Genomic DNA, 25,788 nt, shown 5'->3' on the forward strand with positions numbered 1-25,788 from the left:
AGAAAAGTGTGAATTGCAGGCAAATTGTAAAATGTTGTTTTTGTTGAGAAACTGTGTTTTTTGATGAAAGTTGAGCGCAGTAAACACCCAAATCAAGACTACATGAAGAGTATAACGCTCCAGTAATCCCCAGAGTTCAGAGTAACGCTGGTTTTCCAGTGTTGGGGAGGCAGAGAACAACTGATCAGCCTCAACTGTCAAGTATTATTTTACCGATATAGATCTTTCTCAGTCTATCCTAACTGAACCAAATATAGACGGCGGCCTATTTGAGAAGCACATTTCCATATTCTAACTTTCTGGATTTATTAATTTTTCCAAAACTTCCATGACTTTTCCTGGTTTTTCATTGCGTGCCAACCCTGTAATGCACAAGTGTTTGAAATTAAACTTTGTATCATTTGTATCATGATTTACCAAAAGAGTTTAGCAAAAGCTGTGAGTGGATGAAGAGGACACTTTACTGCTGTCTGTTCTCAATAACAGAAGAAACGGATCCTTTTCCTGCTGGAACAAACTGCCACTGAACCATGACTCACAAACCGGAGAATGTAGCTATGACTCAGAAAAACAAAGTTTGATTATTGAACTATTTGTTATACTTTTGGACAGAGTTCCCTGTCTTGGATAGTTGATGCAATACAGCAAAATGAAAGAGCAGTAAAGCAGAAGGAGCACAACATGAAAGATTGTAGCTAGTACTTTGAGACATTATTCTAGTGATACATGCAGCTATCAAACGCAGCTTTCTCTTAATGTTTCCTTGTGAAAGAGCTATGTGACATAATGTTGTGAACTCCGTTTGAACTACTTGAGCTCTGGAGGGCGACGCTTCAGCTGATGTTCTGCTCTGGTCCACTGAAATGATTTCCAGGTTGTCGTCTAGTCTGTCTCTGTAGTGGTTAGTGAAGAAAGCTGACTCCATCTCCGTCACCTGGCTCCAGATCAGTCAATGGCAAAATGTAACTGCCATAGCGTGTTTCTACCAGTAGGGGGCAGTCGCTATGCACCAGGACCTGAATACATCAACAGTACACCTAAACACCCATATCCACTGGGGTTCAGCTGTATAAAGGGGTTAGTTCATATTTAATATAATTTTACTATTTCCTCTTCTTCTTAAGGTGCCATTTGTTTCTCCTAGTACGGTGCCTGGGAAACTAAATCAAACAGTAACACTGTTACCCCATTAACCAGTGTGCTCACTGAACACCAGAGCACACTGGTTAATGGATAACCTGCAGCAGGATGCTCCTTTTATAACAAAGCTGCTCGAAGCTCATTAGCAACAAGTCGTATTTTGAAAAGCCAGTTAGCTGTGGCAGCTGGGCATTGTGTTTGAGTCACAAGCAGGGTTTCCACATGTGCATACAATGATACAATGTCCAGCTGGGGACCCGGGCTGCACACTTCAATGTGCTTTTTAAGCTATAAACTAAACGATATGACTGTGTGATGAGTGCTGGTGGTAACATGTATGTATTATATATATAATGTGTTATTTCAGAGCCTGCTATACAGCAGACATGTTTCCACAGCAGGTCAGCGGTGAAGACACTCACCCTCCAGATCTCCTCTTGCCCCCCCGGCCTGGCACAGCTCCTCCCATCCTCACCGGACCGCCTCCCACGGCCCCCGGCATCGCCACTGTGCCTGGCAACTCACTGCCCATCTCTGGAAGACAGAGCACAACATCAGGGTTAACGGAGGTATATTATTGTTATTTATGATTATGAAAAGGAGATAATCATGTCATGGTCTGTGTCCTGCTTTATTGTGAAAGCCTCTCCTCTTCCTGCCCTTCGCTGTCACTAGTTACTAGCACTCTTATCCATAATCTTGTCTTTTTGATTCTTTTGTGAGAAAAAAAGACAATTCATTCAACATTGTTTTATTATTTATTATTAGAAATAGTCTTTCATGATCTTTTTCTTCTCTCTGCCATGATGTGTGTCTCACGCTGTCCTGAGCTGGAGTGTGTGTGTGTGTGTGTGTGTCAGAGTAAAGCACAAAGAGACAGAGAGACAGAGAGACAGAGAGAGGAGGTTTGAGACGAGGACATCTCACTCTGGAACTTCTAAAGTACCGACAGCAGAACCGCATCAATGCGCCGGGTTTTTACTCCTTTAGAAGCGGGTTCCGGGGGCACCCCTCTCTGGTGTTTAGTCAGTGTGTTTTCTGACGTCGACGTTCCTGCGTTTGTTCCTCGTGTTCCCAGTGTGTCGTACTGGTTTGTCTTCAGTTTGGTTCTTTTTCTTCCTGCTGCCTTCTTCCTCAGATTTGGTTCCTGTTGTTTTTTAGGTTCCAGCTTCTGTTATTAAAGCTGCTCTTTGTTTGATTGTACCTGCCGGCCTCCTCTCTGCATGTGGGTCCATCCTTCACCCCTGACAATCCAGATACGATTACTATGCTTCAAGTCCAGCACACCCTGCCTCAGTTTACTGACTGAAATGTGTTGAATGTAGTTTACCAAAGTGTTGAATATATGTTGAGGACTTTTGAGTAGCTTATGGCTACCTAGTCTCAACTATTTCAGTTTCATTTATTTCTATACATTGTTTTATATATTGAATATTTGGGGGGGGGGGGGGGCACTGGTACTCAGTGTGCTCCGGCCGATTAATCCTGCTCCAGAGTAGTTTATATATCCGCCTTTAATCCTCTAACTCAGGGGTGTTCAACGTTTTCAGGCCAAGGACCCCCAAACTGATAGAGAGATGGAGCAGGGACCCCCGACTATATACTATCGTATAAAATTGTGTTTTAAACTGGGCCTAGTGCCATGTATAAACATACTTCTTTATTGTGCATTCAATACTATGCTATTCTAAAAATACACAGGTTCATTTATTCATGTTTTTATGTTAAACATGTGCAAGGTACAGTGAGTAGGGCGGCCGTACCACTGCCATTTATAAACATACCTTGTCAGCTGATACCAATGCCAATATCAACATTGTCTGTTAATTGCATGATAATCATGCATACAAGCTATTGAAATTTGAGGTTTTCATTTTAAACATAAATGTGGAAACTAAAATGAGTGATGGCCTATTAGTGCCACTGCCGTGCATAAAGATACCTGTTATCTTGCATACAATACTGAACTATTAAAATAATGGACACATTCATGTTTGGAGATTTTTATTTTTATTTTTATTGTCTAATCAACCAAACATTTCTGCTCTAACTTATGTACAATGTATCCTTGGAGCAGTTTTATTCTTGAAGTCACTGAGAGTTTAGAAAGACTTTTTAATTGTGCAAGTTTAGCAAAAATACAATTTTGCCTTTGTGTCTTTACATTATTGCAATATTAATGCAATGACATTTCAGTCATTTGATTTATTTAGTTAAATGAAGAAAAGTAGAAAGCTATTAAAGAGGATCATTACTGTTTGGCACGCATCACAAAATGTAAAATCATATACTGCCTATTTGTGTAAGAACATAAATGCATGATTCAACAGAATAAATGACCAATCCACAAAAAGTCAGAAAATAAAAAGGCTTGTATCGACAATAGAGCAGTTGAAAAGCACAAGCCGGATCCATTCCTCTGTGAGAGCAGGAGCAGCTCATCTGTGAATGAAACATGACTTAGTCCAGAGCACTGACATCACAGTGGAACATCATCCATGTCTGTTATGTCAGCCTCAACTTGAATTAGCATAAACATCTTTTAAACCTGGACCGTCGTGTTCCATAGGACTGAGACGTGTGGCCCACACAGTGAAGCCTGGGCTGAGGTTTTAAATACACACATGTTCCAGCACTATGTGACGACAGTAAAACACGTGTGTGTCATTATGGCTAAGAGGAATTATACCGTGTTCATCTTCCTCTCTTCTCTCTCAAAGGCACTATTGTCCTCCTCACACACCGATCCATTCTGTGTGCCTTGCTGTTTCCTCTGCACACCAACTCACTCAGATGCAACGGATAGGCCAAACAAACCCTCCGGTATGCCCCAGTGCACCCAGCAACATAGTTAATATTTGATACAGTGTGCATTCCTCCCCCTCCACGTCTTCCCAGAGAGGCACACTCACACTGCAGTGCAGGAGCAGCCGTCCATCATTCATTCATGAAGTGGGTTTGAGTAACACACGGCTCTAAACTAGTGTTCTGTGATGAGGAGACAGCTTCTTCATCTGACAATCAGCGCTCATTCAGTCTGGCAGGAACACTGCTGCCTTTCTCCTACCAGTCTAAAAAGGCACTCTATATCACACAAATGTGGGCTATTACCCATGGTGCACTTCACCATTCACAGTGCTACACCTGTGCCATAAAGAGATACATTGGCTTTTTAAAGCGAGTTCCATTATTCACCTTTTCTGCTCAAATATGAGAACATTGAAGCCCAATCCTCCATATGTGATGACCTGAATATTACGAGTGTGTCTCTGCTCACTAATCATCAACGTGGCTCTCACAACACACCACATCGTACTCTGAGCAGTGGCTACATTAGACTTTCTCCACAGACAGGGTTGTAAAGAAGCACTCATAATCTAATATTACCCCTCATTTTCATGTTTTAATGATAATAAGACATTTATTGTAATGCAATAGCCTTGTTGTCACAATGTCCTGCTCGCTGTGCGTTCAGTGTTCACACTCGGCCCGGCTCTGGCACACACATGGACTGGATGTTCTACATTCAGAGCTCCTATTGGGGTTTCAGATGAAGCTTTCAATGCGTGTTAGTACAGCTGCCAGCCGTCCTTTGTGTGTGAGCAGCTTCTGACCGCAGTGAAAATATATATTTTTGAAAGGTTAAGCGCCAACAAATATGGATTGAGGCAGAATATTTTATAAAAACATGACACGATCACATCTATCTCTTTTCAATAGATTTGGGGTTTTGGACTGAGACAGCAGCACACACACGTACTGTATGTGGCACCGCTCTGGTACCAGTAGTGGTCTCAGACTAAATGACCGTCATTGTTAAAAGAATTCAGTCCATGAAAACATTGAGTTAACGCAGCCTCTGTTCATAGAAGCAGCACTTCTGGGCTGAGGATGATGTTGTGATTATACAAAATAAAAAGGAACTTTGGGTCCAGAGTGTCCAAATAAACTAGAATCTGAATGTTTTGCCTCGACAGCAGCGCTGGTATTGTTATCAGCGCGTGAGTCATCATGCAGGAACTAACACGGAGACAGGGTTGTGTCTGTCCGTCTGTCGACACATGTGCTCACCACTGGAGCGTACAATACAATACAATTCTTTTTTGGGATATCTTACTTTGAGGACAAACATGTTTTTCCATAAAACTCTTTAACTTAACAAATGTTAAATGTTGCCTAAAAAACAAGCCGCTGTACAAGAACTTTGACCTGGACTCAAGTTAAAACAGAAACAATACCGTCAGTCAGCCTTGCCATGTTAGCTTATTGCTGCCATATTGATATTGGCTTACTGTATGTCCTATAAGAGACAAGACATGTGACTCAGCAAAGACATGTGGAACCTATGTGTGTCCATTACATAGCACTAAAGCCACAGCTGTCTATAGCATAAGAGGACCATCTCTGCATCCCTTTAGAAGCATCTTCTTTGGTGCAGGGTCTTAAAGGCACACAGCTACAGTGGATCACAAGCCTGGTTTGAACTCAGGCACATCTTCAGACAGCCAACAGCTAAAACGCCCTGAGGTGAAATGCATTAATGAGCCTGTGGAGGAACAATCAGTGCTCTCTGACAAGGTTGTTCTATTCCCTCTCTCTCGTCTGTCAACCGCCTCCGGACATTTAACATTCATATTCCAAAGGGAATACACAGAAAAACACACGCAGACATATATTCAAAGTAGTTTCTTTAGTATTTAAAAATTCTACTTATTTTCTTCACCTTCCGATTCCTCTTCCCCTGTCTCAATCTCTCTGTGTGTGTGTGTGGCAATATTTTAATATAGCCTCCACAGCGCTGTGCGTGTGTACAGAATAGGTGAAGCTTCCGAGCTTCATTCACAACATTGACATCTGTATTCCGTTGCGTTATATCATTTGGAGATAACTTTTGTGTAAAAAAGTTATTGTGAGAAATCAACTAAAAGTGGGTCAGATGTGACATAAACACCACTCGTCAGCTCGCTGTGGGTTGACCTCTAATTTACAGAAACTCAAGAGCGTTGTAAAGTCCAAAAATGTATTGAGTCAAAATAAATGTAATCATTTCCAAAATTCACATGTTTTTATCGAACAAAATGTTTTCATTGCGGTTTGCGCCACACAAAGGGGGCCGGCCCAGACCACTTATATTCACTACAATCCCATCAATCCATTCATTCAAATGGAGAACTTTTAAAAACGTTTTAGGGAAATGACATCATTAAATACGATGACAGACATTCACATGAATGCATTGTGGGTGATGCTTAACTGTAGAGGTGCAACACTACTTGTATTTGACTTGAAGCGTTTGGTGCAGGACGTTCAGTTCAACATGCGACATCTGCTCGGTACGTCCTGAGACCCAAACAGTTTAGGTCTACTAGTCGCACACCTGCAAACACAAGTTCTGGACCCGAGTGTTACCCAGACAGTTTGGGCAATTGCTGTCAGCGTCTGCTGAGTCGTGGCATGCTAGTTGGTTCGGCCTGTTAGCCGGGTTGAAAAAGCCACGAATTGCGTGAAACTTTATGCCAACAGTTAAACTGAAGTCGGGTCCATCTGTGGATTCACTTCAAACATTTAATTTACGACAGCATCACCAGAATGTGTCGAAACCCAAACGGACTGGACGGGGATTGAGGCAGCCTCCCACTGCAGATCAGGACCGAGCCACAGTCACTAACGCTAGAGCATCACTGTGCATGAGCGTAGGCTGTACAGGGTTAGAACACATGCCTGGAGGACTTGAGTGAGTTTTGTGCATTCCCTAATAACTTGTGGTATTACTACTAGAGATACCACTATATAGATATATCATCGGAGTTTTGACGGATATGGCTTTCCGGTATTATAATTAGCAGATAAAGTAATAAGAAATGACCTGATACTTACAGTACAATATAACACTTTCTGAACTGAATCAAAACTTTTCTATTAACACATTTTATACAAAATATTTTTTGTGATTTAGATGAATAAGCCAAAGTTTTAAAATGCACAAACCAGAGAAATCACGAGCGACAATTAGCATATCGATTGAGCTGCTGATTAGTTCTCCAGTTAATCAAGTTTCTTGTCTGGTCCGACCAACAGTCCAAGACTTTCTAATTCAGAAAAGCTGCAAATCCTCACAAATGACAAGCATGAATCAGAGAATGTTTGGCATTTTGAATGATGAATTACTTGAGTAATTAATCGATTATCGGAAAAGTTGTGGATTGACTTTCTTTTGATTGACAAATCAATGAAAAGAGAAATCATTCAGTACTATTTTTCTGTAGATTGTGTGGTCCTGAGATCCTCCTTGTCCTCTGAACACGCAGCCCTCATCAGGTCCTTTCACTTGTCAGCTTTCACGTGCTCTTACACCAATTGGATCTGGGTGAAGGCCAGCTGGAGATAATCCTGCAGTGACACAGCGTTCCCACATCCCCGGGTATCTGGTCTGAGGTCAACGCACCTGACCGCACCACCATGCCATGGGAAACAGTAAGGCTGATCGCAGATCAGCAGGCTAACTTTGTCCTCCTCTGGCTACAGCAGCAACAGCAGCAGCATTAAGCATGACTTCATTCTAACTGGGTTTCATCAGCGCAGAGAGGAGCTGCACGTAGCTCTCACTGCACGCTTCCCTCAAACATCTGAGCGGATCGTTACATTGCAACAAACACAACATGAGTATAAGAGTAAAAGCAGCAGGCTGGCCCTGGCCTGGAGGCTTCCGTGCTGCTTCCATACGGTAATGTACTCTCATCTAGAATGTCCAACACACCGCCTTCACTTCTAACAAGAGACAGAGGGATCATTGGGTTCTGCCCTTCTTTTATCTGACAGGGTTATTTCCTCATCTGTACATTGTTCATTCCAACAACACCTCATCTCCTCACTCTGTATGCAGCCACGGTGCCATTAACCAGACAATTCTTTATTTATATTCCCTTTTCATTTACATTGCCAATGAGATGGCAGCGAGCGTGAGGGAGAGCATGCATGACATGTTTTCATATGGAGGTCTCAGTGGCTCACAGAGGAATCACTGTGGCACTCTTTGCTGGTCTGGACAGCTCCTTTCTTTTCTTTTACAGATAGAGAAGAAGCTGTGGAATCTGAATAACAACAACGTTAAGGCACAACCACAGTGACATGCTACAGTAGGCTACATTGTGTACAATGACTTCATTCAACTGTAATGTATTAAGTAATTGACATGGCAGTTGACTCAGGACATATTAAATTGATGAAGTACATTATGTAAATAGGGTTTCATTATCAGGCTCATTGGAAGGTTTCAGTATATTTGCTCAGCATAATGTCTAATCTGGAGGCGAGTCATTCAATTAAGATGTGCTCAGAGTGAACACACTGCTGTTCGCTGTACAAACCTGTTCTACTACATGCATAGAAGCGAAATCAACCTCAGCAACTCAGCACTGGGAGAACATCACGCCAGACTCTATTCAAACATTTAACAATAATGACTTCCTTTGTTTCTCCTGAAACGTACACCGCGCGCAGAGCTTCACACGGGACCTATCACATATTGACATCCAATTCTAGTAAATCGGCAAAGGTGTAAACAACCAAGGACCACGAAATTCTGCTCAAACCGAACTTTTATCAGCGGCTCCCGCAGTGATCAACTAGGACTCGGGCTCTGGAAGTTCACAGTATTCACTGACGCGTTACTTGGTGTCTGGTTGCTCGATGCCGGACTGCACACTGGTTTTAAAAAGATCGTAAAATACTTAAGGTCCGTCAGGCCAATATCATTTAACGTTATTGTATTGTCAGATTTGTAAATAACTTACGGTTTAGCATTTCGCTCTGTCTAAGAAAGCGGTAACGTTACACACCGGGAGAAGAAACCCTTTCCGAGCAATAATGGATCAACAGGCGAGGAACAGAGACTCACAGAGACAGTGAGGTGTTCCACAACAACACATGTTAAAATGTCACCGATGTAGCACACAACATGAAGGGCAATGCTGGAGGGCAACGATATGTAAAGTAACCTTTTGTATCACAGAGAGAGGAAAGCAAACGGTGAAATGAGCGCATAGGGCTAGCTTAACCAATACAAGCAGAAGCAACACACGATGCCATATGCGAATAAATGTGCATCATAACACGACAACCACGTCGTTTAGACACGTAAGTTAGCTGCAAAGCCGTGAATTGTGGCAATGTAGTGAGCGGCGGTTCAGTGGGGGAAGGGGGATGGATGCTGGAGAACAGGCTTCTTCAGCGGCCCTCTTCAGCAACAGTGTAAAGAAAAGCCAGCTCTCTACCTCTATTCTACACAACAGCAGCGAACATTCCGCTTCGTCCCCACCGACAGACCGGGTACCGACTTACCGGACGGGTTGACCGCGGCGGGAGTTGCCATGTTTCCTCAATGGAGAAAAATAACAAAACGGCAGCGATGGAGATGACGCACAATACGGCTAGAGAGTCCCCGTGAGAGAGCGTCTAAACTCCGCGGAATTGGCACGCGAGGCTCGGCCCAACCGCCTCACATCCGTCGACGCGGAGGAAAAGTAGTCTGGGTTCAGACGCCTAGAAAGCCGTTTTCTGTGCTCGTTCAGTAGTGGGGGGGGGGGGGGGGGGGGAGGCTATGTTTGATGGAAAATTTCTCCAAGACCAGATTTAGTGAAATGCAAGATGTCTGAGTGGTAGCACCGCGAGATTTTAGGGTTGCTTGAATAAATTAATGTTATACAGTGTGACTGGTGCAGTGATGAATGCAATGCAGAGACGTATACTGTTTTGAATGTATTGCTACTCAATGTTTGAAGTTAGATCTGAAACACGTTTGTTCCGTTGTTTGTGTTTTCTTTTTTTAATGCTATGTGTCGTCCACTGCCCGGAACTTTTCCTCGAGCCGTTAAAAGCTGTCCTGTGGTGGACGAAGCCGCTCGACCCTCTACCGGACACGAAACTTAGCTCATCTCAGAAGACCCGGTGTTCAAACAGCCCAAGATGGCAGCCTTTTGCCACATTTCATGTAAAGTCACAGTTTTTCAGGTTGTAAGTAATTTAGCTTATTGCAGGTGTAGTATTCAGATCATCTACTGAAATAGAACTATGTCACCTATGAAAATAGACTGCAGTGGTGGAAAGGTATTTAGTACAGTTACTGAGGTAAACTGCTATAAGCTGTGTACGTACAGTTTTGAGACACTTGTATTTGACTTGAATGGTTACAATGTATCAGGCCGATGAGCACTATCTCATTGTTTAATTAACGAGTAGTTAGTTGCTCTTTCACAGTTAAAATCATGTTAATAGTTGCGTTTTAAATTAATTCTATTAGTCATCTCCATCATGGTACTCATTTTTTGGGGTCAAATAGTCAATAGTAATCTATGGCAAAAGTAGATGCTGCATGTTCTACATAAACTATAAATAGTCTATATACAAATTCAATTCAATTAATAATTTCTTATTTTCTTTCATATTGTTGTCATAAAAATATGCAATGATGATTGCTGGGTAATATGTCTGTTGGTATTCCAATGTCCAATGCCAAGTCTCTTTTGATCATGTGATGAGAGGATACTATAGTAGCATGTTTAGGCTTAACATCTGTCGAGACTGACATGTTGAGCACATCTGCATGCCGAGCGAACAGTGACGTCTCCCAACAACATAAAAGCTGCAGTGGCTTAGTGCCCGTCATTGTAGCGTGCACTGGGCCGTCCTAACTACCTTACACCGCTACATTTGACCTCACTTTTTACTTTGACTCCACTACAATTCAGAGGGAAATATTTACTTTTTATTTCACTGCATTTATTTAATAAATGCAGTCAAAGATTGAGATTCTAATTACAAAATCTCATCAGCAAATACATTATGTTACATTATTATCCAGGTTAAGGTACACAGCAGTATAAAGTATTTTAAATTAGCTCAACATTCACCAGCTGCAACATTTAAGTGATGAACACATTCATCAATGATTATTATACAATAATATGATTCACATTATTCTGGAACCTGCCATGCTTTTCTATTTTTACTGAAGTGTGATTTGAATGCATGCCTTTAACTTGTAATAGAGCATTTCTACACTGTGGTGGTTTACTAAGGACCAGTGTGTAGGATCTAGGGGGATCTGTTTGCAAAACTTAACTGAACCTTTAAGTAAAAGATTTATATATTTTTTCCAATAGTAAAGTAAAAGTTTTGCATTCAAAATATCAGTTAACTAATATTAACTACAGAAGTAGTATCAGCAGAATGCACCTAAATAATCACAAGTAAAAGTACTCATTATGCAGAATGGCCCCTGTCAGTGTAATATTACAATATAATCGAGTTATTATTGACATAAGTTATGTTCTGTAAGCAGTGCTGTAATAATGTAACAGGTTGAGGTGGAACTTTATATTATTTCACTGCTGTGCGCTATACTTTTGGGTGGTTTAATCCATAACAATGCATCATATTTTATACACAGATCATGTTTTGTATGTAAAATCATAATATTAACAGTAACTCTAACAGTAGCTGTCAAATAAATGTGGTGGAGAAAAAGTACAATATTTCCATCAGAAAAATGTAGCGGAGCAGAATCATAAAGTGGAAGGCAGAAAATAGATCTACTTTTTTATCTTTTAAGTGTATACTTCATGAAGTGTTCGTTGCTCTCCGGCACTGGGCTCTATTATTTGGTGATACATTATTTATATTTAACATTGCTTTAATCAATAAGACCGACCTTTGAGTTGCCAGGTTGTGAAAAACCTCTCTGGCTGGTGCTTTTCATTTGGTAATATTGCAGTTATAAATCATAGTGGTCCAAAAATAAATGCGTGTGACTTTCACACTTAATAATAAGCCATACAATTATACTGTAAACAAAAGTATTTGTTTAGTTGTATATTTGCACATACATCTATTGCAACTAAAAATGCATTTGACATGTTGAAATTCTGTTCTTTTCATTTGTGCTTCATTGATATAGTTTTTAGTTGTTTACCTTATTAGTGCTTGTATTGTATTCAGTTTGTTTAACTTAATTTATCTTTACTTTTGCTTGTTATTTGAATATGTCTAGTCTGGAGATGATCTGAAGGGTCTTTAAACTTTAAACTCCCTGATTTTCTTAGAGCAGCGAACCCTTCATCCTACCCCTGTAGCAGGTCTTAGTGAAGCCCTGCACCTTTCAGGTTTGACGTGTTTCAATTTGATTAAACAGATTAATTTAGGAATGTGCAACATTAATGCACAAACGAGAAATACAACAAAATATCAGGTAATAGAGCACTTGATATTCTGCTTGAGTGCTGCATATTCCCAAACCCATTTCAATAAATTAGAACAAACCAATTGGCATATAGTAAGCCTGGGGCTCTTGGGACCCCTGGGATTCAGGGTCACTTTCCCACTTTGCCCAGTTGATGTTCTAGTCCTGTCAAAGAGGGCATGACAAAAAAATGTCCCTTCAGAGCTGTGTTATCAAATTGTTCAACAAGTGGGCAGAAAAAAAGCATCAAACTGGCAGATGCACAACTGATACTGAAAAACCAACAATGTGTCTACTCTGACTTCCCTACACGGTGGCTCTCAGCTCCAGGTCCTTTGCTTCATAAAGACATCGGTCTTTATGAACAGCTGACAAATAGAATCTTTTTTTTAAATGCTCAAAGGGCTAAATCAACAGTGTGTGAGTGCGTCTCTCACTTTGCGACCTCCCCAGCCATACGTCCATTCATTCCAACTGAAAAGTTAAACACGGGTGACTCATTTATACTTACATATTTTAAAGCCTAAATAATCCCTGAAACAGCTGATACAATGTTATACAAACAGGAAGAAATATTGCATTTGTTGGGGACTATTTTCAGCTGTGGAATAATTTACCTTTGGTGTTCTCGTGAGTATGTATGCAGCAAGAGTGTGGTGGGATCAAATCATAATAAAGTGCAGTGTGTGTGTTCATGGTAATGAAGGAACATGTCAACCAGTGCAACAGGGTGGCTCACTGTTTTTGGACAACAATGGAGCTCTATGGCACAGAGGATGAAGATATATTAGACTTAAAAGCACACTCACACACACACACACTTATTAGTAGATACATTCACTGTTGGTTTTGGTCCTTTCATTGCATTTGTTGACAATAAGAAAAATATCGAATATCACTAGACTTATCAGGTTGTACCTTTCCCCTCAATAAACCTAACCTTAATCCAAATATTAGTCCCAAACTGAAATCATAATTCCAAATACTTCTTTCGAAGTAAAGAAGCACAAATTGGAATTTGGCAAGCTCTCTATCATATCAAGACGTTTTGTTTTTGAAATGTAATCAAAAGTACAAGACCACACAGACATGTTTCAATGAGGGATCTCACAGCCCCGGTTGGCAGTTACGCTGATATGATGCCGTACACACTTGCAGCATCTTTCTTGTGAACACACACACACACACACACACACACACACCAGCAGCTGCACATACAGGGAGCGGAGCAGGAAAGTGTGCTGCTCTCTGCTCTGCTTGCAGGGCTCAGTATGCAGAGAAAGGATTTAGCTTTCCTTTAACTTGCCACCCTCCCTCAACTCCTCACCTTCCCCCCACCTCCCTCTCCTCCCTCTGTTTTGTAGCGCTTCCTCACAGCAGACCGGTTGCCATCCAACCTTCAGCAGCCGTGCAGGATGTGAGGGAAGCAGGTAAGAAGCCCTGAGATTCCTCCGCTGGCTCTCTTTCTTTTTCTGCACTGTACTGCTCTGGCAACAGTTCTTCATTTGTTAGTGCATGCTGTGATCCAGGCTGTGCTGGAGGATTACAGTCACTGATGCTCTGAGGTGTCTGTGTGAGGAGTTTCCAGCAGAAATCGAAGAGGCTTTGACAAGTGTGTGTAATGTTCAGATGTGTTTCAGGTTGTTATTTGTGCAGTGGATTGTGGAATTACTGGTATGACAATTTAGATTTTCCTGTTTTGTTGTTTTATCTTTAACGTGTTTTTTAAAGATGTTGTTAGAGTCGATATTGGACTAAAGTTGGTCTGAACGCTACCTGAAGCTACACCATGATTTCCCAGGAGCTCATTTTTTCATATTTGGTTCATGAAGCTAGCATCTGACCTCCGAGTAGGAATTTGCTGTCGGTATGTTCCAGTTGTCATTATTGCAGAAATAGGTGACATTGACCAGAGAGTAAGAATGATTTCAGATGAAAAGCAGAACAGAGCTGAACGTGACTAACATTCACAGCTTGGAGAGTACCAGCAACTGTATACAACAATGACAGCTAAATCGGAATGGGAGAGGCTGAATCCAACCATTTTATTATTGCAGTGTCTGCACGTTAGTTTCCCTCTCTGTGCAGCATCATTAAATATCCTTTTACATTGCCTCCTACATTATCTGCCTCATTTCAACCTCTTTTAAAAGGAAACTTGCTGGCTTCAGCAGGGAGGGCTAGAACAATAGAGAGAGACTCAGGACTGATTTCTGTTACTATTCTAGCAGCTCAGTACAGTACCGCTTTATTTCATATAGTCCAAATAAAGGTCAATCCTGACATGCAACACAGTATGTCTTTTCTAATGAAATTCAATTATAGTCATCATATACATTAGGTATATGAAATGTAACTTCTGCATATAACCCAGCCTTAGCTTATTGGGAGTTGTGGGCTGCTAAGAAGCGCCCGGGGAGCAGTTAGGGGTGTAGTGTTTTGCTCAGGGACACTTCGGCACAGGACCCATAGCAGCCAAGGATCGAACCGCCGACCTTTCGGTTGCCGAACGACCCTCTCACCCAATGAACCACGGTCTCGTTTGCTCTCGTGAGCTGTAGAGGATGCTTGGAAGCATGTTCACTGTGTGGTAGATGTTGACGTGACACAAGAGATTTAAGATCTATTTTCTCAAATTTTTGTTCGTATCCATTATTGATCACAAATAAGACTATTAAAAGCCTTTGATGATATTAGTTGCGCTCAGCTTCTGAACGGTTGACATGATGCTCTAACATGCGTTTAGATCAGTTCTGACCCTCTAGAAGAAAAGCATGTATACTTTGTTTATTTAACATTGATTTCACTGCTGCCGAAGCTCTTCTTCTTACAGCCTTTTTATAGTGGATCCCTCCAGTTCTTGGGCATGTGGCTAAGTATTGCACACGGCACAACACCCACCCTTACATAGTGTTTAGGGGGCGTCAGCTATGCTAATAATAAACAATCAGCCACAGCCTCCAGTTTATGATCTAGTGGGGTTCATCATTCAGCACACACTGTGATGGTTTACAATGTCTGGTGCATTTTGGACTTGACTTCTCTTTTATTCTCTATTAACAGCAAATTAAGAGAAAATATAAAAGAAATTTAGGAGAATGTGAAAAAGTTCTATAAAGTCCTCTGTGGCTCTGAATGAGCTTTGAAAGGTGGAGTTAAAAATAGACAGGTTCATGAGGCAGGGAGGATCTAAAGAAAATACATTTTGAGCTGCATTATAAGCAGTGGCGGCTGGTCAATAGAGGGCCATGGGGCCTGGCCCCACCTTGAGCCACACAAAAAAAACAAAAAACTTTTCGTGTTGGAATAAATGTTAAATATTTAACTGCAAAGTAGTAATGCGTGTTTGATACTTTCACTTTTTTGCATTAAATCATACTGGGATGTTTGCTGAAATATGGCCCTACCTAGAACATGTTCCACCAGCCGCCACTGATTATAAGTTAGGATCAAATCTCTGGAGTTTCTGGGGTCTGACCCCTAGGGACAATAAGATAATCTGTCTTTCTTGATTCTAACAATTTATTCATGGCAGCTTCTCTCTTTTTCTTTAGATGCCATAAAGAGTCATTGAACCAGAGAAGATATATTGAATGGTGGTTAATTTAATACAGAACTATTTTAACAGCAGAGGAAAGAAGCAGTTCTAAAGTCTGGAGGTTCAGCTGTTCTGTACCTCCTGTCAGACGGCAGCAGAATGAGCAGGCGTTTGCTCGATGGTTTTGTCTTTAATATCCTTTGCCTCTTCGCAGGCTCCTCTTGTCACCAATTTCACTGATGCTCAGATGGTACTTTTAATCACCCGCTGTAGAGCCCTCATGTCCTGAGCCATGGAAAGCCCACCCAGTGTGTAATGTTTCCATCAGGAACAGGCAATGTGAAGCTGTAACAGGCAATCCATCATATTTTCATCTAACAGCTCACTGTGGCTGCTCCTGACTGTTTCTCTCTGCAATATTTCAAACTAATTTGATTTTCAAAAACTGATTTTGAAAACATTTTGATGAGCGACAGCGGTCAGACAACACATTGCATATCCTTTGACTACTTCATAATGAACGTAAAATGATTTAAATGTGAAGCTGCAGCAGGGAATGTTAATAGCACATTTTCTTTCAGTTGGTAATACTGCAAATATGTAAATATTGCAATCATTTCATCAGTGTGCCATAGCGGGTTACATCAGAACACATTATTTTAGGTAAAAAGCTTATATGTAGAATCTAACATTCAATCACAACATTCTCTCTCCAAGATGGGGACTTCCTGGGAAAGAACCTTTCAGTGAAATTCAACAATATTTTTCTTCTAAAATCAGAAAAGAGCTCTAACATTACTGAACAGTGTAAAGCTTTTCAACCAGCGGCTATGTTGACTCATTTATATTGACATTTATTTTGATATTTATTTCAAAGTCATATGTATTTATTTCATAGGCATATTTATGTATTTATTTCATAGTTTTAGTGCATGTGAGCGTGCCCCACTGGTCAGCTCATGCCACACTTCTCTCATAAGTCCGTTACAGCTGATAACGTCTTGCCGACCCACAGCGTTGTTGCAGAAGCATTGCGCCCACCCTCCAGTCCCCCTCAGGTAAACACTGTTAGATCTGTTAGCACTTTTAGATTAGTAAATTACAATGAAGAAAATCTCCATACTGGTATTGGTTGTATTTAAGTTTCTCTTCGGGATCCTGAAGAAGGTGTCCAGCACTCAAAGCGAGGAGGAAAACTGTCATGCATAGTAACGCACACACAGCTTGCTCTCTCTGGGGTGTCGTTGGCGACAGCTTCCAATGAAAACTGCCCACGCTGACATTCATTAATGCAGAATGATTCTGTTTCTGTTGACATCGGAGGGCAATTTGAGCAAAGACTCCACCAGTTGGTGTTTGATCTTGGCGGCTTATATTCTGGAGGGTCCCCACTCGCCATTTCCTCCCCACTGCAGCTTGAAAAAGATCACATAAGGTTGAAAAACATCAGGAGCAGCTATGCTTCTTGAGAAATGCTAATCGGATGGATGAATAGTCTCTGAAACCCTCTCCCCCCACACTTTTCAGATTTTAAATTAAGGGGGCTGTGTTCGATCATTTCTGTAACTTCCAAAAACTGACACCTGACATTAACACCCACTTTCCACCGTGATTGGCCAGCTGAGCAGAGGTGAGAAAGTAGACTGGATTTGAACTTTTCTAGCTCTCTTTTGTCATTTGTTACACAACTAATCATGGCACTTTTTTTGTGTACTACTGAATGCAAATGTCTCCCAGAAGATACTGTCTGAAAAAGATATACTCTCCCCGTATTCAAACGATATCCCCCTTTCTATGGCGACTGGCTTTTCACTCCCACTTTGAGTGTGGCTGTAGCCTACTGTACTCATCTATTGTCACTTCTTTCTCCTCAATTCTTTCTCTCATGGAATATAATGGCTCATATGTCATATGTCATATGTCATATATATATATATATGTCATATATAATGGCTCACAATATTCATATAATGGCTACTCTTAATATTCAATTTTAAATAAATTGAGTTGCATCAAACACAAACAGATACATTTTTACAGAAAAACTGCTTTCAGATCGAACTCCAATATTAGAACAAGCAAGCATCACAGACCACAGGATCAGGATTATCAGGAGCCCTTCAGTTACACTTACACACACAAGCACACACACGCACACGCACACCACACACACACACACGTCCCCATTTGTATGGTCTTATTCCCTTCAGACAGCAGTGATGTTCAGCATAGATTCTTGCAAAACGAAACAGGTGTGAAATGAATTCCAGGCATGAACATGTCAGCTGTAGCCTGCTGATATTACCAGATATTCTGTTCTGAACTGTGACCATTGCAGGACAAGAGCACGAGCCATTCAAATATTATTCGCATCAGAGGGAACAATATTAACCATATCATAACAACGGCACCATAGACAGATGAACACAGTAGTAACTCCTATCACTCCCTCCAGGAAATACACGACACCTTAGTTCTTGTTAGTGACGGATTCATTCGTCTGTCAACACCGAGAGGCAAAATGAGTCCACTTGAAAACACATGAATCCTGAAAGATGATCACTTAAACTCAACTTTAACACTTTAACACTTTAACTTTAACACTTTGTGCGGAGTATATAGACTTCTGCCGCTTCACGTGTCTTCTTGTTGCTGTGCCACGACTAAATGTGTCCCAGCACAAAATTGGACGTAACAATAGTTCCTATCACATATAAAACCAAACAAAAATCCATATTCATAAAAACAAGTTGTACAAATAATAATATACAAACAAGCCTATTAAATAATGACATAAATAATATGTTTTATTTTTTATTTTATTTATTTTGCACAATTCAAACAATAAAATTAAAAATAATCAAACATAACAGAGATAAATGAATATCACAGTGCAGGAAGAGGCAGAAAGCCAACTGGGCTTATTTGAAGCCTCCACCTATATAATATTACAATTTTACAAAATTACAAAGATAAAATGAAATATGCATAAGACATTACATTACAACAAAACAAAGAAAGAAAGAAAATAATGTAATTGTGTGGAGTGTGTGTGAGCATGTGTGTGCATGTGAGAGTAAGCATGGGCTTGTGTTTGTGCAGGGGTGTTGGTTTATACACCTGCAGTAACTCATAAGCAATGGTAATGCTACAAGTCTCTATGAGTGAAACAACTATAAATGTAATATAACAGCTAAAACAAGAAAGACATGAACACTAATACATAAACAAACTGTTACAAAACAGCAATCAGATTTTCTTTTAGGCATCTTTTAAAACATTTTATAGAGGGACATTTTTTCGTTAGGTGGGAAAAGTCAGTCCATAGTTTGGTTCCCCTAAATCTTATTGAAAATGTACCTCTGCTAGTCAGTAACTTAGGAGGATGAAGATGTGAAGATTGACGAGTTGAGTAAGAGTGAACCTGTGAATTGAATTTATAGTAGGTCTTGAAATGATCAGGAATATTCCCTTCACCTGAAAGTTTGAGAAATATTGATGTCATAAATAGTAAGAATCTGCAATTTCTGAAATAGAGGAGCAGATAAGATGTGTGACTCTGATCGGGTTGCGATCCTAACAAAACGTTTCTGGAGGACCAACATTTCTTTGCAGAGTAGTAGGAAAAGTACAGATCCAAACTATATAACAATATGAAAGATAGGGAAAAATGATACTGTGATAAAGAATAAGGAGACAGTTTGCTTAGATCCTTAGAGTATGATTTTTTCCCACTGAAAATAATAAAATTAGATTTTTTTCCACGTAGAAGCTGCTCCATCAGTTCATTGGAGCATTACTGTGATTTTACACAAATGAAGACGCAGCTCAACCTATCAAATCGATGCTGGTGGCCTACACACACAGTGCTCTGTATTCTGCAAATAAAATGCCAAGATAACTAAGTTTAGTTTTACACCTATCCTTGCTTACTGTAAAGTAATACAGTTGGGGAGAAATGAATTTTCAATCCTGTGTGTAAATTACAAATACAAGAACGGTTGGACAAGTGTGAATGTGAATAAGAAAGTAGAAGGCGTATGTTGACAGACAGAGCCACATCTGCCGTCTTTGCCACATTCATTGAGTCTTCATTGTGTTCAGCAGAGCCAGATGGGAGTAGAGGAAAAGCCCCTCTCCCCCCTCTCCCCCCTCTCCTACCCACACTGTGTTTGCTCTGCACTCCAGATCGTCAGGGTCGGCCTTTCACTCTCCCTCTTTCTTTGCTTCTTCAGGGCGAACACGGCTGAACTGGGAGCAGGGCACGGGAATGACAAAGCGGGCCCAGTGATTCCCACAAACGAGGCATCAGTGGAAAGGCTACAGTACTTCAGTCCAGCAGTCAGAGCAGATAATGGACCTGCAGGGTGGTCTGCAGCTCTACAGCCTCCACATGCCTCATCTGATAGCTGTCATTCAAAGTCGCAGCTACCGGCCACCACTGGAATCAATACCCACTTTTGGTGCTTCTCTTTAGCGGATTCTGACTGTGACCAAGACGGACAATTGGCTTCCAGGAAAAGAAAATTCCCCTGAAATTTAGATTCAGATCAAACTAAAAAGTCAGAAATTACAGAACAAATGAGGTGTGAAAGGGCACTAAGTTAGGTTTGGGATCATTGTCCTTGTTAGATATTCAAGGTTCATATATATATATATATATATATGTGGTGAGCCGTCTGCTGGCCTAAACAGAATCACAAAGTTATAGCTATTTTATAATTTAATTATTTTTCATAAATACACCAGCTTATTATGTCATTGCACAGCTACTGTCTTCCTCAGTTGCCCTGTTTCCAACACAGCTTGTTTTAAGTAGAGCTTAAACTGCATCCCTTTGCAGTTTAAGTGAATGGGGACGATATTGTTGATTGTCATAGTCTTCAACCAATCAGATCTTTAGTTTGACATGTTGGGCGTATTCTTTGACGTGTCAGAGCCTGCTAGCTGGCCTACAAGTACGTGATTGGTCAGTGGGCTAGCGTGACATGTTGGGCGGTGACAATCCCAATATCTACTGCCTCTGTCGAGCGGACATTTTCGGCCCTCAAAATGTTTTTATTTTTGTGCCCCATCTTCAAACATAATACAGAAATAAAAGACCAATTTATTTTCACAGATTTTCAGACTTTCATTTCTAAATGTTTAAATCACTAACAAAGCCTGTACATACATTCTGAAGAGCTCGTACTCATTTAATCGTCCATCTTGCCTTTTCTTTAGGCGTTTGAGGCAAAGATAGTGAATTAGTGTAAAACCAACCTTATTACTAGTAAAACAACCACATTAGATTGGATGCAAGCTGAAAGAGGAAGGATATGTTAAATGTTTGGAGAACATTGCTGTACTTATACCTAAAAACACTGCACCCGACGGAACATTCACTAGGTCTAAACTCAGAGGGCTAAAGCGACAACTGCAAGGATAGCAGAGTTTACTTGCTGAGATGGTGCTCAATTCACCAGACTTGTTCCCTATTTCAGATTTCATGAAGGACAGATTGTGACTCACCGGAGTCAGGAGAATAGGGTGGATTAGATGCCACCAGGTATCACTTCGTTCTTAACTACCTCACGGGGGTGACCATCTACTGTTAGTACTGTTAGTATTTAGTTACTTTACTCATAAGTAGTATCGTTCAATTATTAGATGTTAGTTATTTGTTTAGTTTAATTACTTCCTTGTTTAGTGTTTTATTTTTTAATTAGTTAACACTATGGGCACCTGAGATAATAATAAATGGACTGTACTAGTCTTCAGATCACTCAAAGCCACTCAACTACATCTCATCATTCACACATTCACACCCATTCACACACTGATGGCAGGGGCTACCATGCAAGGTGCCACCTGCCCATATGGGTATGAATGAGTAACCCAATCCTCTTATTAACACCCAAATCATATCTATTTTCTTTTTTAGTCTTATCAGTTTTTTTTGGAATTTGTCTGAGAACAAAGAAAATCCACAGTAATGCAAAACTGTTGAGGATTTAAAAGGGACCTTTCAGAGCGTGACAGTTTGTTTAGGGAAATATAAAATGGATATTTACTGATATAAAAATGTAGTTTAAAGTCTGGATCCTATGGGCGCTGCAGTAATCTGCCTGCTCTAGTTCTCTTGTGATCCAAAGAGGTGAACATTTGTGGCCAGAACTCTCATTTATCACAGCCCATCTGCCAGCCTTGGAAGAGGCAGGGACATAAAGTGGGGGGTGGAGGGGTTCAGGGAGGTAAAGGAGAGGCACAGGACAGAAAGGCTTAGGGGGGAAATATTGTAAAAATGAGTGAAAGTGTGACAAGTTAGAAAATATGCACTTTTATAAGTTAAAGAAAATGGTAATTTCATGGTCTGCTGTGTTAAAATCTGTGATGTGGTTGAGAGGATCCTTCATGGATAACAGGACGATTTACTGAAACCACGAGTTTCAGTAAAATTCATCACATGAATGAATTTTTCTTGCATCGTTTGCTTTGGTCTGTATTGTGTAGTTTGAGATACGTAGTGTTAAACTCAGTGGCGGGCCGTGCATTTTATACCTGGGCCTTAGATTTTCCTTTCCTTATAAATCTTTACAAGTCTTTTTATAGTCTTTTTTCCCTTTAGTAGCCTTTCGGAGCTCCATGGAAGAGCCAACTATTGGGTTATTAGACTTAAAATATGCAAACGAATTGCATTGATGAATGCCTTCAGCTCACTTTGAACATCTTATTTGCAGTCTGGCTTATTCTCTGCCTCAGGCCCCTCGGGCCAACCTCACCTACAAAACACCCTCGGGTCAAGGTAGTTTCATAGTCAGGCAAGATGCCTGTACGTTGCACTTAAGTAACAGGCCTAACTCTTTTTGAGTGTCCGATATACAACTTCAAGGCCTCTTGCCTATTACTCTGAGAGTTCACCAGTTGTTACTATCATGTAATTTACTCAAGTGCCGTCTCTCAATCTGTTTGCAAACAACTTAAAGGTTCTTTGTGGAGAATTATGGATGTTACTTACTGCTATTAGATATAAACTGCACAAATATCAAATGAATGAGATAAAAATCTCCTACCGTGTCATTATTGTGTTGCTCAGTCCGAGGGCAGGAAGCAGACGTCTGTCGATCTTGTCCAGCTGTTTCGTGATGCCAATTATTTAGTGGCAGATGTTGATGCAAATTTGAGAGATGACGAGATGTGATCGAGATGAGACTTGTACACTTGAGGAGCTCCAGCTGTGGTGTCCATCGTCCCTTTTATAACCATTTTTGCGATTGTATGTATGTGCATGTACACAAGCAACTTTTGGTTCAGCTAAATATGACCTAATATGATGAGATATGCACCTTTTGTGCTGTTCTTTGTTTAGCTGGATGTTATCCAACACGTTGATCATTTCTGGGAAGAGGGCTTGTTGACCTGACCAGGAATGTCTTCATGACGGTGGAGCCTTGAGATCCCAAGAGATGTGTGTTGTTTGCGAGTGTGGGTGTGACATGTGGCTATAACATATAATGATACTAAATGCATTACATATATTCATACTACCATATTACTCTTTAAGAATTAAAGAAAAGAGAAATTAAACTTAACTGACGTCATACAGGCGACAGTTTGGAGTAACATACCTGCAATTATGCTTATCTGCCATGTTTCTGCTGTAGCTTAGAACCAGACAGCAACCCCTGGTCCTGTAAAGTGAAGTCAAAGCTTCATGTGTTAAAGCTGCATTCTCTCTAGTGTCCACCAGGGGGCGACTCCTCTGGTTGTATAGAAGCCTATGAGAAAATGACTCTACTTCTCTCTTGATTTATTACCTCAGTAAACATTGTAAACATGAGTTTATGGTCTCAATCTCTAGTTTCAAGTCTTCTTCAATACAGCATGATGTTCATTTAGTAAATTATGGTCAATTTAGAGTCACACAGACCATAAAGCAGGGGATGCTTTAGGGCGGGGCTACACAGTGATTGACAGGTCTCTACCACGACGTTGTCTAGTCTGGAGTGGTTTTGTGTAACATCTTAACCCTTTCACAGTGTGTTTTCACTTCAAGTTATTTGAAACATTTTGGTCACCTAAACTTGTCTTCATTATTCAGTTGTACTGAAATAAGATTGCAACTGCCAAACGTGAGGCTTCAAAACGTCAGTTCATAAACCATTGGGTGATGTAATGGTGACCACATCCACTTCTCATATCTATTGCTCATCAAGACAAACCAAACCAAGCACTGTTTTCATATTGGCCACTGTAGTTATTCTACAGACTTGACACACAGGAGAAGTTTCAGTTGGTTGCAATCTGCACCTCACTGCTATTCTGCCAAATCCTAAACTGCTTCTTTAAGTAATAGATCTGAATTCTCCTTCAACCGTTCCACAGCTGTGCATCCCCGAAGTCAAGCTTTAGTTCCAGTTCTGTATCCCTACCTAACTTACACACCCTCCATCTTTCAGTTCCAGAGAAGGGACTTGTGTGTGTGTGTGTGTGTGTGTGTGTGTGTGTGTGTGTGTGTGTGTGTGTGTGTGTCTGTGTGTGTGTGTGTGTGTGTTTGAGGTAAAGTACTCCCCATTGCAGCTTTTTAGTCACTCCAGTCAATCACCATCTATCACAGTGTAAGTGATAACAGACAGACATCATTTATCTCAGCTCACTGCATTCAACTTCACCAACTCTCCCTCTCTCTCTCTTGCTCCTCTAGCTTTTACCAACTAATTGACTTTCTACTTTACAGTCTCACCTCAGCTCGGATTCATGCATCAGTAAATTCACAAGGCTGACAATCAAACACTCACATTGAATTATATAGAACAATATAGTATAAATGTACTATGCTTGTATTGTAGCCTATGGCAAGGGCAGCTATAACTTCAAAACTAAAGTTAAGGCAAGTGAAGCCCAGTAAAACTCCTGGTTGAGAAACAAAACACAAGACAAAAAAGTTATTAAAAAAAAGCAGCATTGTAAATACATCAAGAAAAAGAAATGCTCTTCATGGATCAGTTCAGCATGTCTGTACCTAAGGAGGTGCATCACTCTGATAGTTTGGAAAATCTGCTTATTTGTCTCTTACCCAGAGTCAAAGAGATTATTGATGGATCAGGAACAATATAGAATTACTCCATTACAAGTTGAAGGCCTACGGAAAAGTGCAGAAGTATTATCAGAAAAAAACACTGAAAGGTTCGGTGACACGATAATAACCACACTATGAAGCATTAGTTAAGTATGAGTAAACACTTAATTCATCATTTATAAAGCATTGTTCCTACATTAATAATTCATTAGTATGCAGTTCATAACAACAGTTATAAATGTTTTATTCTTGATTAATAAGCTCGTCTATTATGTGTTTCGTGATTGTGTTTTCATACTTTAGAAATGATGGATTCCCCATTTGTAAATGAAGTATTATATATTTTACAAACCAATTATTAAGGAGTTGTAGATAATTAATAAGATCATTTATAAAGTGTTAGTAAATGATTAATAACTTATTTAGATGTACATTATTCATGCATTTATATATATAATGATTTAGATATGCACTAATGGTTAGGGACTATGCTAATATATGCTTTATAAATGTGTATTAATACTGCAATTCATGATTAATTCATGATTTATTAAGGTAGTTACTACTCATTAGTAAAGTGTTTTATGTGACCTCATCTAAAGTGAGGACTATTTATGCCTTATAAAGCATTTATTAAGTATTTTGTGTGTCCTCATCTAAAGTGAGGACTATCTATGCCTTACAAAGCATTTATTAAGTATTTTGTGTCACCTCATCTAAAGTGAGGACTATCTATGCCTTACAAAGCATTTATTAAGTATTTTGTGTGTCCTCATCTAAAGTGAGGACTATTTATGCCTTACAAAGCATTTATTA

At 40.2% G+C, this 25,788-nt stretch overlaps 1 protein-coding gene across 1 annotated transcript in view; it reads right to left on the minus strand.

Moving 5' to 3' along the window:
• The window catches only part of arnt2 (aryl-hydrocarbon receptor nuclear translocator 2), a 64,282-nt gene extending 54,589 nt beyond the window's left edge, over positions 1-9,693 (minus strand). Inside the window, exons 1-2 of the mRNA XM_076110211.1 lie at positions 9,481-9,693; positions 1,563-1,674 (exon numbers count right to left, since the gene is read on the minus strand). Coding sequence (XP_075966326.1) covers positions 1,563-1,674; positions 9,481-9,511 — 143 coding nt within the window. The 5' untranslated portion in view covers positions 9,512-9,693. The remainder of the gene's footprint in view (positions 1-1,562; positions 1,675-9,480) is intronic.
• Positions 9,694-25,788: the final 16,095 nt, after the last annotated feature.

The sequence above is a fragment of the Anarhichas minor genome, unplaced genomic scaffold (assembly GCF_050575085.1).
Source record: "Anarhichas minor isolate MPS153535 unplaced genomic scaffold, ASM5057508v1 ptg000042l, whole genome shotgun sequence".
NCBI classification, from domain to species: domain Eukaryota; kingdom Metazoa; phylum Chordata; class Actinopteri; order Perciformes; family Anarhichadidae; genus Anarhichas; species Anarhichas minor.